Below are 12,410 nucleotides of genomic sequence, written 5' to 3'. Positions count from 1 at the left end.
GTTACTGGCGAGGGAGTTGTTTTTCATGTACTTTAGACTCTGCTCTTTCAGAAATTAGATCTTAAAGGAAACATGGAGGTTCGAAATGATTAGCTGACATTAGGTACTAATTCATGAGGAATTTTATTATGAAACACAAGAAGAATTTGGCTGTCTTAACATATTAGAACAATTCAGAATCCACTAACCTTTCCAATTAAGTCACAGGGGAAGGATTAGGAATAATGTGGTTCAGCAAATTAAACTGGTTACTATTCCTAGAATGGGTAATGCACAGCTTGAGGAATAGTTTTATTTTAGGTTTTAAGACAATCTGTATAAACCAGCTATGGTTCATTGACTTCTGGAGCTTATATTAAGTTTCTCTAATAGTTCATTTGTTTTAGGAATGTAAACTTTATTAATTTCTTAAAGAAGGTCCTTAAGAATGCAAACTCTTTTTGGTGTGGACTAGTTGACGCAAGAATGAGAACATAATTATATCAAAACCTACGGAGTATGTGAGGGGATTTTTCTTTAAGATACAAGTGTGTTTTAGAGGAAGAAACCTTTATATGAACAATACATGTAACATTGTCAAAGAGCAACAAATATCTAAATGTAAGCGATAATAGGAGAATATTAGTTTGCATCTCTGCTGAACTGAGTGTTAAAACAAGAAGAAAAACAAAGAATAAAAGGTTATTAAAAGGAAAATGTTTGCACTAAAATCGTTCCAAGCAAAAATGTCTTATTACTTAAAACATATTTTTTTTGTGGTTACATTTACTCAAGTACTTGCTATTCTTTTAGCTATTATCAGTACTTCCTTCAGGTATAATGAATTTTGGAGTAAAAATATAACGTGTGTTTTAACTTCATGGATGCCAGCTGCTTTGGCGGAATACTGTACAAGAAGTGAGCTGTGTTCCACCTACCATCAAAGGAATCCCTTTGTTTCTCAGTTTTCCCAGAGGACAAAGAGGAGAAATGGTTTTGCTCTTGTTGTCTCACAGTGATACTGTGGGACCGCCACTGATGGAGCACTTTTCAGAAGTGCAGAGATCCCTGGATGTGCTGTGTTACTGCTGTTCCCAAAGATTCTTCAGTGCGCCATCTGGGACAGGGAAGGGCTCGCATAGGGAATTTCCCATGATAACCAGTTCACTCCTTCTTTAGTACCTATCTTCGGTTTCCTTTAACTGTTCTTAATGAAAAATCTTTAAAATGCCCTAGCTGGTTTGGCTTAGTGCAGTGATGGCGAACCTATGACACGCGTGTCAGAGGTGACACGCGAACTCATTTTTTTGGTTGATTTTTCTTTGTTAAATGGCATTTAAATACATAAAATAAATATCAAAAATAGAAGTCTTTGTTTTACTATGGTTGCAAATATCAAAAAATGTCTATGTGTGACACGGCACCAGAGTTAAGTTAGGGTTTTTCAAAATGCTGACACGCCGAGCTCAAAAGGCTCGCCATCACTGGCTTAGTGGATAGAGCGTCGGCCTGCAGACTGAAGGGTCCCAGGTTCGATTCTGGCCAAGGGCACATGCCTGGATTGTGGGCTCAATCCCCAGTAGGGGGGCATTCAGGGTGCAGCCAACCAATGATTCTCTCTCTCATCATGTTTCTATCTCTCTCTCTCCCTCTCCCTTCCTCTCTGAAATCATCAATAAAGATATATTTTAAAAAAGAATTTAATCTTATAAAAAATATAGTATGTGCTTTTCTTTCACCTTACGCAGTCATTCTCACACTGTGCTATCAGAAGTAACAGAATCACCCACTTGCTTTCCTGAGTTTCCCTGCATCCTCTCTTTCCACCAGGCCATTCGGCTGCCCATCTCAGTGCTCCCATTGGATCGGTCCTTCTCTCCAGCTAATTTACCCCTGCTTATAAGAAGCCTTGGGCTGGGAAACCGGATAATCAAATCTGACAATAATTTTATATTAAATTAGAGCCAATGAGGCTCTTCTGGGTTTAAGGCTATGGCAGTGTATTTGTGATTGCTGTTTAGGTGTCCTGTGGCCTTTCACTTAATTGCATGGTTAGGGCTCATGCTTAAGGCCATGCATGCATGTATCTGTCTGTCCGTACATGAGTCTCATGTGTGCGCAAATGTTTAAAAGTCACTGGTGTGCATATTCAATAAAAGATCTGCCTTTGAAGAAGGTAAGATATCTGTAACATATTATTAAGGGAGATTATCAATGATGTAGTTTCCTATATAAGTTTAGTCTTCAGAAACATTGCAGTTGGTGTTGTAAAATGTTAGCCATGAAAGACAAAGTTATTTTCTCTTTTGTCTATTTCGCATGGGGGTCCATAATCCGGGGTTAAGTGTGCATATGGTATTTAATATTGACTCTCCTTTTCATAAAAGCCCATGGACTCAAATTTGGCCCATTTGCCAAAATACACAACATAACAACGATGAGTTTATCCAGTTCTACCAGAGAAGACTACTCTTCTTAAATTAGTGTCTGACTTCTGCAATGCCTTTCTAAGCAAAGCCTATTTAGAAGCCTGTCTAATTTCCAGCTGCAAACATTTTTCTTTTAAAGACCTTAAAAAGCCCAATTAGAGCCAAGCATGACGATGATTGGGAAATGACACCGAGAGCGAAAGAGGCTGCGCCCTCACTTCCCTCTAGCACTATACCTGGTGTCTCGCGTGCGAGTTCCTTCGTCCTCGGCTAGAAGCATTATCAGAAATACAGGATGAAAAAGAAGACAGAGTAAACACAGCAGAGATACAAGATACAGACCACAGGGTCTTACAATTTATCCAATATAATGAATTCCTCAAGTCACGGGAAATAAGAACTCTTGCTGAGCTGCAGAGCGACCCTGACAAGGGACCTGTATATTTTGTGCCACCTTATTCGCACGAGTTAAAACAAAACATTTTATCAGGTAGCTCTTTTCCTTTTTGTACAAATTATGGCCTTTTTTTAAAAAAAAATAAAGAGGGCTTTCTCTTTTTGCCAGCATAATAACACCCACATTTATTTCCTCTTCTGAAGGCACTCAAACCAAATATTCTTTTCTCTCTGACTTCAGGAAATATTATATTGATTTTCTGGGAAAGCGAAGAGCCCCAGGACAGACTTGGACATAATGGCCTGCCTCCTTTTATGAGAGGCTGAGACCATTATAGTAAGAAGCATGGAGATCAGCCACCCAGATGGCTGGTGCCAGTACCTTGACGAATGTTTCCAAATCCCCATTAAACAACTTAGCATTATACTGTGAGCGGGGTCTGGACTTCCTGTGTTTCTGGGGCTTAGGGGGAACATTTGGAGGCCTAAGGGAAGGGAATATAATTACTGAGCATGGCAGAAATCAAACAACAGACGAAACACCCATAGGTCACATCGAAATTACAAAACACAGGAATTCCGTGTTCCTTCGCCACCCCCGCCTCGGGGAAAAGAGTCCACCCCCTTTCCTATGTATTTACTTTTATGTTTGCATCACAAACCATACAAGCTATTCATCCAGACCACTCTTTTCTCGCGTGTGGCAGTCCACATTTGTTTACTGGTTTGTTTAAAAATGATGAGCACCGCCCTGGCTGGTGTGGCTCAGTGGGTTGGCGTGTCCTCCCGTACACTGAGAGGGTGAGGGCTCCATTCCCAGTCAAGGCACATACACAGGTTTCGGGTTCGATCCCTGATCAGGGTGCGTGCGGGAGGCAACTGTGGGATGTTTCTCTCTCACAATGTATTTTTCCCCCTTTCTCTCCTCTTCTCCCTGCCTTTCTCTCTAAAATCAATAATAAATTAAAAAAAGATAAGCATCACTAAACGGAACTGAGAACTATTTGGCCGAGTGTTACAAACCAAGGTTTGCGATTTGTGTTATTCAGCTTACAAGTCACACAGAGCACACGACAGGTCATAAAAACGAGGGCTCTGATAGATCCCAACATGAGAAATGAAAGATCCTATTTTTAGTTACAACATAATGCTTCGATGCAAATAACATCATATCTGTTCAATATCCCTCCGCTGTTAATGGGATTTGATTTTATGCAAAAGTAGCTGTTAATGGATCACGAGTGAAAAGATGGAGTTGGGTTTCAATGCTATTTCTTGGGAAGGGGTGTACACACTCATGTGAATTGTTATTTCTTTAAGGCTACACTGCCTCACCACCTAGATACGTGTAGAGTATTGGGATGTACCAGTCCTTTCTGTCCTGGACTCCCTCCATCTCCAGTCTGTGTGCTCTGGTGGATAAGCCCGTCTCTCTGGCGTGCGCACACCATGCAACCTGTATCCTCTTTAGAAACCTTGTAGCATCTTGCTCTGTCATGGGCGAGGGAACCTTTTCTGTCCTCTCCCTTTAGAGCAAAGAGGCCCAGGATTATCCGACTCAACGTCTACAGCTGTGCTGAATGAAATACACGACAGAAGAGTCCCTAGACCTCTCTCTGTGGACGTTCCAATGTAAACTTTTTAGGTGGAAGGATCTCCATCACACCTGGAAGTCAGGTAAAGCCCTTCGTTTTAAGCGGCAAACTCTCTAGGGAGAATTTGCGCTCATTAAAGTTTAGGAAGGCCAGTTTGGAAAGAAAATCCGGGGGAATTTACGTGGAGGCCCACCCAGCTTCATAAGATATCACCACTGCAATCAACAGCAGTAGCCTGAGCCCCACGGTGCTTGAGAGGTGAAAGGGGCAAATGTCCAGAAGCAAATAGGGAAACTCATAGCAGGCAGCAGGTAATAATCTGCCGCAGCTGAAACATCTGAAATCTCTTTTATACACTGAATCCTGGGCCGTCCACAGAGGAAAGGATCTGGTAGATTTAAAAAGAAGGTGCCCACCAAAGAGGTTAACCACATGAGCTTCATTTTATCCACCCCTTTCATTATTCTGGGAGTGTTTGAAAATGCAGACTTTATTTCTGTTGAGGTTTGATGAGCCCAACAGATCAGAAGACAACTGCCATTGAAAAGACAGTTTCTACTGCTCCCAGTTCTCAGAGGAGGTGCAGCCAGTCCACCTGGGGGCACCTGGGCTGGTCAGGAGACAGAGGGAGCCAGGGAGAATGTGGGCAGGAGCCTTTGTTGTGGTTCCTGTGGGAGGGAACAGCCAAGGCAGGTAAACAGGTTTCGGATGGGCCAGTCTGAATAACCTGGGTGGGCTATGGGGCCTGGGAACTGGCCCTGGTTGTCTGGTTCCTGGCCTTTGGCTGAGTGGGAGGGAGAATAGTGGCCCTGATGTCAAGTAGCTGCGGCACCAGCTCTGGATTAGTTGGTTTGTATGCAAACGGCACGCTTGCAAGCAAGCCCTTTACTATCTCCAGGAATTGGCTGACCCTCAGAGGGGCAGTCCCTTCAGAGTCAGCAAGACTCCAAGACATCAAAGCGTCAAATAAAAACTAGAAGGCGTGGTTATTACAAAGCTCAACAGAACTTCACAGCTGATGATATCTGGAGCAGCTGACCAAGCTAAGACGATACGAACACAGGCTCGTTTTGTTTGGTCACTGATTCATGGGACAAGCAAACTTGTAGCTGGAGCCAAAGCCCCCAGTGGCACCGGACAACTGTTCCTGCACGACCTGGAGATGCAGAGTAACCCGTTGCTGGGGCTACTACAGGGATGTCTTTTGAGTTTTCTACCAAACGCCTGAAAATCGCTTCTCCCAACGGTCCTAAAGTGAGGCAAATGTGGAGATACTAACGCCGTGAAAGCAACTTGAAATGAAAACAAGCTGCCTGAGCGCTTATCAAAGCGCTTCCCAGGGCCGAGGGGGCTTATCAGGCAGACTGCTCAAAGCCGGGGCCATTCAACATGGTCTGACTCGTTCTGGCTGTGTGCTTGCCTCACACCTTCCCGGTAACCTGGCTGCCTCTGTAGGCTGCCCACGTGGAGAGAAGGTGCCCGTCAGAGGGATGTGAGTATCGAGTCCATTCAGCAAGCACAGTTCTCACTGAAAATTACTATGTTTGCATTCCTTCCTTTTTGAAAAAAAATTCTTGAAGTGCCTTACATTAATTATAATTTAGAAACAACGGGTAAAAGCGTTGATCGTGCAAAGAGATACTATATGTAAAAAAAGCTCCATAAGCCGCATATTACTATGTAGAGGTACTATTCCTCTTTGTCACTGATATGGGGAAGAAACACCTCAGTATTTCTGTCAAGTTTTGACAAGTCAGTAGCTGTATCTTCGGAATTGGTTCACCAAAAAGTAAGAGGGTTTCCTTTTGAATAAATGACCCAGCGGGAACGTTAGAGAGCCTTGAGCATTGACTTGCCAGTGACTGCAACAGGCACACCGGTGTCCTGACTGCCTCGCACCTCCAAGAGAACTCAACTTCAAAAGTGTCATCTGGCTGTGTCAATCAGAATGATCTCTGGCTGTTGAGCAAATGTGAACACAGACAAATAAAAGTTGCCGCAAACGTTCCCCAACTCAAATCAGAATCAGCTTCCGAAAAGGCTTTTCTTTCTCAGCACTAGTTTCAAAATCCTTTCATGAATTGAAAAAAAAAAGAATGGAAAGGAAATATGGTTATAGGCATTAAAAGTTAAATCTTTCACGTGAACCTGAAAGGGGTAGAGAGCTAAAGTCCTGAGAGTATTGAACATAGCTCTGATTTTTGTCCAACATGAGGGAAAGCAGGCACAGGATGCAACTAATCAGACTTCCTATTTGCTAACACAGTAGATATGCACATAGTGTTGCTTGTTAATTAAATTATCAACAGTCTTCTCGGACTTTTTTCTAGAAACTTGTAAGTGTTCTGATTAGATAAAACAAACCCATTCAATTGAGGTCTTTTTTCTGAGTCTGCTCATTAAAGAGCTTTACGGTTCCTTTGGGAAATCCTCGGGTCCGCCAGAGCAAATCCTGTTTTGTGAGAACCTCAAACATTTCACATTACTGTGTTTTGTCAAGCCCAAACTATCTTCCACGGTCATTAACAGAGTATGTTCATTCTTGCATTTAAACGGCTGCTTCTTGTTAAAGGAAAAAGTGAGTGAGACACAACATGGGTTATGATAAAATGTTTTCCTACCTTGTAGTCATATACTCAGCTCTATGACCTGCAGGGAAAAAAAAAAAAATCAAAGGAAGTAAATGGAATGGAATCCGTGGAACGCATTTGGTAATGTTTTGTATCATCTGTCCACTATTTTAAAATTCTGAGTTTATAATAACTTACATAATTTATGGCGGAAAACATGAGGGTTGCATATAGTGATAGGCAAATAATTCAAAGTAAATATTTCATAAAATCTATACATAAAATTTAATAAATTCTATAGACTGGAGAAACATGTTTTACTTGGCAATTTGAGGCAGGGCTATTTATTTACTTAAGTAAGAAGTGACTGCTTGATCTTAACTATAAGTTCAAGGATGAAATACAAATAAAACATATCCCAGAATGTTGGTTATTCCCTCTGGCTTGATTGTCACCTCGTGGGGGAGAAGCAGGGGTTACACAGGATTGGGAGAACTCAATTTCCTTTAGATTACATTGGTGTTCTTTCTATAATATGAAATCGGTGAGAGGCGTTGCATTTTCTAATCAGAAATGACATTTGCAGATATTAAAGTAGAAGGACATTAAATTACGCTACATTCCACCAACTTGTAAGCTAAAAGTCCTCTGTTATTTAAAATGTGAGGTTCTTCTCATACATTCAGACTTCTTGACTTGTTTTAAATAACAGCTCTCTCTATTTGTGGTGTTCCTACAAACTGTGCTAATTTCAAGTCTGAATGTGTCTGTGGTTGCTGTCTGCTCTTTCTTACATTTAGGGTGGAGCCGTGGGAAGGGGTGTGGGAAAGTGAGCCATTCAACTGGTTTTGTTTGCAAAATGATGATATGGTCCTCAAACAGCTTGAAGATACAGCTTGGCAGAGAATGGTCATGTTGTTGTAGCACAAACAGGTGAGCCAGTGACTCAGACTGGTAGGGCAGGGCCAATATAACAACAGTAGACAAAGCTGGCTTATTGGGAATGGTACATGAATACTCTCAGGCTGCGAAAGAGACTTTTACTCTATTATCTGCTTTTCAATAACTAAGTAATACAAAGTTTTCCATGAATATCTATTTACTAAACAGGAAGCAACATTTAATATCAGAAAATACCTTTTCAATACAGATCCAGGCCACTGTTGGCAGATTCAGGGTTTAGCCATGATTTGGAGGGGCGGGTGAAGGGTAAGGAAAAGAATTAGATTTTCCCCTGCTACCATTTAACGTAAGTCCCTTCCTTTCCTGGCCTTCTGCTACTTTTTGGGGAGAAGAAAAAAAGAACTCTAGAATAATTTAAGGCTCTTTGTAAGTGGGAGAAGGTCTATCAGGAAGTGGGCATGGCAGACAGTGAGCCGAGTGTGGCATGTGGTACCTATGGGATATCCTTCAGCACGAAGCTGGCTATACAGAGTTAGAGTTCAGAGAACAGGCAGGGCTGGTGATTAAAATTTGAGAGTCACTACCATTTCTGTTGTGCTGGGGCTATGGGACCTAGCCGAGATCACCCAGGGTGAGTCATTAGGATGAGGAAAGGGTTGAGGAACTATCTGGCTTGTGTTGTATTGTATTCTGTCATGTTGCATACTTTATTATAACATAAAAGGATGATATAAACTACCTAGTAACAACAATAAAGACAGCAATGATATCTACACATTTATTTTGGTGCTGTTGGAAGCACTTTCTATGTATTAATTCAGAACTTTCAAAAACAATGTTATTGAGTAGGTACTAGTATTATTCTTCTTATTTTACACTAGAGGCCCAGTGCACAAAAATTTGTGCACTCGGGGGTAGGGCGTCCCTCAGCCCGGCCTGTGCCCTCTCGCAGTCTGGGACCCCTCGGGGGTGACCACTTGCTGGCTTAGGCCTGCTCCCCAGGGGATTGGGCCTAAGCTGGCAATCAGACATCCCTCTGGCAGCCCGGCAGCCCTTGGGGGATGCCCACTTGCCAGCAGGGAGCAGACCTAAGCTGCAGTCGGACATCCTTAGCGCTGCTGAGGAGGCAGGAGAGGCTCCTACCACCACCGCTGTACTGGCAGCCATCAGCCTGGCTTGTGGCTGAGCAGAGCTCCCCATGTGGGAGCGCCCTGACCATCAGAGGGCAGCTCCTGCATTGAGCGTCTGCCCTCTGGTAGTCAGTGTGTGTCATAGTGACCAGTCATTCCCAGTCTTTCTGCTGTTAGGGTCAGTTTGCATATTACCCTTTTACTATATAGGATAGAGGCCTGGTGCACGGGTGGGTGCCGGCTGGTTTGCCCTGAAGGGTGTCCCGGATCAGGGTGGCGGTCCCGCTGGGGTGCCTGGCCAGCCTGGGTGAGGGGATGATGGCTGTTTGCAGCTGGTTGCACCCCCTTCAGAGTGGGGGTCCCCACTGGGGTGCCTGGCCAGCCTGGATGAGGGGATGATGGCTGTTTGCAGCTGGTCACACTCCCTTCAGGGTGAGGGTCCCCACTGGGGTGCCTGGCCAGTCTGGGTGAGGGGCTGAGGGCTGTTTTCAGGCTGGCGGTTTTCTTTTATTCTGGGATTTATTTACCTTCTATGGCTGTCACTGGAGCTGAGAGCTGGCTTTAGTTCTGAGGCCGGCTCCAGCTTGAGGCCTTGGCTGCTGAAAGCAGGAATCTAGGGTTTGTTTGGGTTCTATAATTGCAACATTGTTTCAGTCCTGCTCGCTCCAGCTCTGATGGCTGAAAGCAGGTATCTGGGTTTGGTTTAGCTTCTATAATTGCAACATTGTTTCTTAGAGTGCAGCTCAGAGGCCAGCAAGGCAGGCGGGGAACCTTGGCTTCCTCTATCACTGGAGCAAGCAAGCCTCCTGTTCGCTTCAGCTGCCTGGCTGCCAGCCGCCATCTTGGTTGGCAGTTAATTTGCATATCGCCCTGATTAGCCAATGGGAAGCGTGTTGGAGGTACGGTTAATTACCATGCTTGTCTATTATTAGATAGGATAAGAGACTGGACATAGAGAAGGCAAGAGACTTGCCTAAGGTCATGCTGTTATATGTGGTGGCTCTGGCACTAGGGTCCAGGTTTGTTTTAATTCTAGACCGGAGCTCCCAAGTAACATATTGTAAAATTGTAAGTCTTTTTTCCCTCCCATCAAATACTTAGAAAGACCCCAGAAGAAAGGTACGGATTATGCCTTACACCTCCATCTGCTCCATATGGCTAAATATGAACTACCGAAGGTTTGATAAATTTAACAAAATTATGAAATAAGTTTAATAAATACTTTGCTATTTTTTTAAAATATCCCAACCAAATGTTCTCTCGAGTTGGAAAAAGATCATATATAAAATGGCTTAAGATCATTTTGCTCCATCCATCCATGGTTAATAGTATGAGATAAAAAATTAAAAACCTGTGAAAGATGCATTTTGATTAATGAACCATGAGCAAGCTTTGTAAGGACTAGCCTCCAAAGAATAACCGCCACCACCACATCCATTTTCTTCGGCAAATAGTACAGAGTGTGTCTCAACTGATGAATGAGGTTTTATTTTTTAATCAGTATCATCATTAATAGATCAATAACACACAAGCTTAGAAGAACCTGCTTCCCAGAGAAGTGTGAAAGCTTCCAGTGGTCAGAAGATTCGATTTCAATCATTTCCTTTGGAAGGTTACTTAATTATTAAAAAGAACAGACAACTCATTCCCCCTTTCCCCTAATACATGCCATTTGGAGGGAAAAAAAATGACTCAGGGTTATCTTGTTCTTGATATGAACACCTAATTTGCCCACTCTTACGTCTTCACTTGAGAATTAGGAAGTACATTATTTTTCATGCCTAAATGTATTTTTTCTCCACAGACTATAAGGAAAAACTAAAATACAGTTTGGTGGCCATTTGAGATTTTAAAAAACCAATTAAATAAAATATTTAACATGTGCACAACTCAAACAAAACGAAGGTCCCTAATGAATGACTGATCAGGACTCCTGCCATTACTTCCCAGTCCCTTTTCTTCCTTAATATCAATTACTGCAGGGCTTTTCTAAAAATCAATTGCTTACAATAATCTTCTCTTTTGAAAGTATATTTGTACTCCTATTTAAAGACAGGAGTCTTAAGACAGTGTGAAGATAACCTATGTGATTCCTTTGTCAGAAACCTCACGCCCGACACTTGAAATAATATAACATGGAACTCAGCTTCCAGTCAGACTTTCTGTGCTTTGCAAGCACTGCACTGATACTTACATCCCCTTAATTCCAAGCATTGCAGACTAAGAAGCCAATGTGAACATGAAGGCTCGCTACTAAAAAGGAAAAAGGTTTCTGTGTTTACTGACTGGGCTCAGCTGAACTTCTCCAATTTGAAAACAAATGATATTACAAAAGGATGTTACGGGTTGCTGAAGGATGAAGAAGATGATGACAACTTTGGTCTTAACAGCTCATGATGTTTCTTTCTATCTCGATAGTTTTCAAAGATTTGGAATTCTGAATTTCGATGGTGCCACTTTAAGAGCCTAATGTAGTTGCTCAGAAATGGTGTAAATCAAAGGATGTGTTCGGCCACTGGTAGCCTGCCAAAGTGAGCAGCAAGACAGGCCAAACACATGTCTGCAGTTATAGTTTCGGCCGTGTACGATCAACTGCGAAATCCTGGGTTAGGCTCTATTTGTTTTTACGACGAAGGCAGTTTCTGGAGCAGTGGGGCCGGTATAATTCAGAGATATGATTTCTATATAAAAAGTCAGGGCCGTCCCCAAGCACACCGTCTGATCCTGTGCTACTAACTTAACTTAGCCAAACCTAGCCTTGGGTTCCTCCATAAGGGCTTGTGGCTGCATTATCTCACCGTGGGACAGGCGCCACAAACTCTCCTACTGTCCTTCGGTGTAAGCCTATTAACACGCACAGGGCTCGCATGGAAAGCCAGCAGGCTCACAATGGTCAGCTAAAAGGTGGGGCGTGCTCTTCATGCTTAGTTTTTCTCCGGGCAAAGCTGCCAGTGTCAGCCCCAGGCAGTGACCAACAACTGGGGTGCTGCCAAGCCTCCACGTGGGGCAGGCCCGGAAGCAGAGAGGTCTGCCACCGGCGGGCAGAGGCCAGTGTGCCTGCTGCCACTGGGTGGGAAGCGTCCAGTGTCACATGCAGAATAAATCTCGTCCGGGAAGGCCTGGGACACCTGTCACAGCTTGTGTCACTAGGACACTGGAAATGACTGAAAGGAATTCCAAAGGAAAGAAATCCTGGCTTAGAGTTCACAAGGTACACAGCTCAGCAGCGAAAGAGAATCTGGAGCGTGGATTCAGCAAATTGGCTACAATACAGCCCTAGCTAACAATGGCATGTAAAAGAATATTAGCCGGTGGGGCTCTCTCTCCCGGAACATAAGGGAATCTGTGTAGAAGGAGTTCCATAAAAGTTTCAGAATGAGATCCCAAGCGTATTAACACACATGTCTG

The 12,410-nt window shown here is 43.2% G+C and overlaps 1 protein-coding gene across 4 annotated transcripts in view; it reads right to left on the bottom strand.

The window, feature by feature from the left end:
- The window catches only part of SRGAP1 (SLIT-ROBO Rho GTPase activating protein 1), a 257,728-nt gene that overhangs the window by 38,860 nt on the left and 206,458 nt on the right, over positions 1-12,410 (bottom strand). For 2 of the 4 annotated variants that reach the window (XM_006096847.3, XM_023760672.1), the window contains 2 exons: positions 7,021-7,048; positions 3,187-3,289 (listed from right to left, as the gene is read on the bottom strand). In XM_006096847.3, coding sequence (XP_006096909.1) covers positions 3,187-3,289; positions 7,021-7,048 — 131 coding nt within the window. Of the gene's footprint in view, positions 1-2,644; positions 2,679-3,186; positions 3,290-7,020; positions 7,049-12,410 lie in introns of all 4 variants that reach the window. The other 2 variants (XM_006096848.3, XR_002831209.1) reach the window with 2 other exon arrangements.

The sequence above is a fragment of the Myotis lucifugus genome, unplaced genomic scaffold (assembly GCF_000147115.1).
Source record: "Myotis lucifugus unplaced genomic scaffold, Myoluc2.0 scaffold_189, whole genome shotgun sequence".
In the NCBI taxonomy this organism is placed as follows: domain Eukaryota; kingdom Metazoa; phylum Chordata; class Mammalia; order Chiroptera; family Vespertilionidae; genus Myotis; species Myotis lucifugus.
The sequence above is the reverse complement of the archived record's forward strand: the minus strand, read 5'-3'. Positions and strand labels throughout refer to the sequence as shown.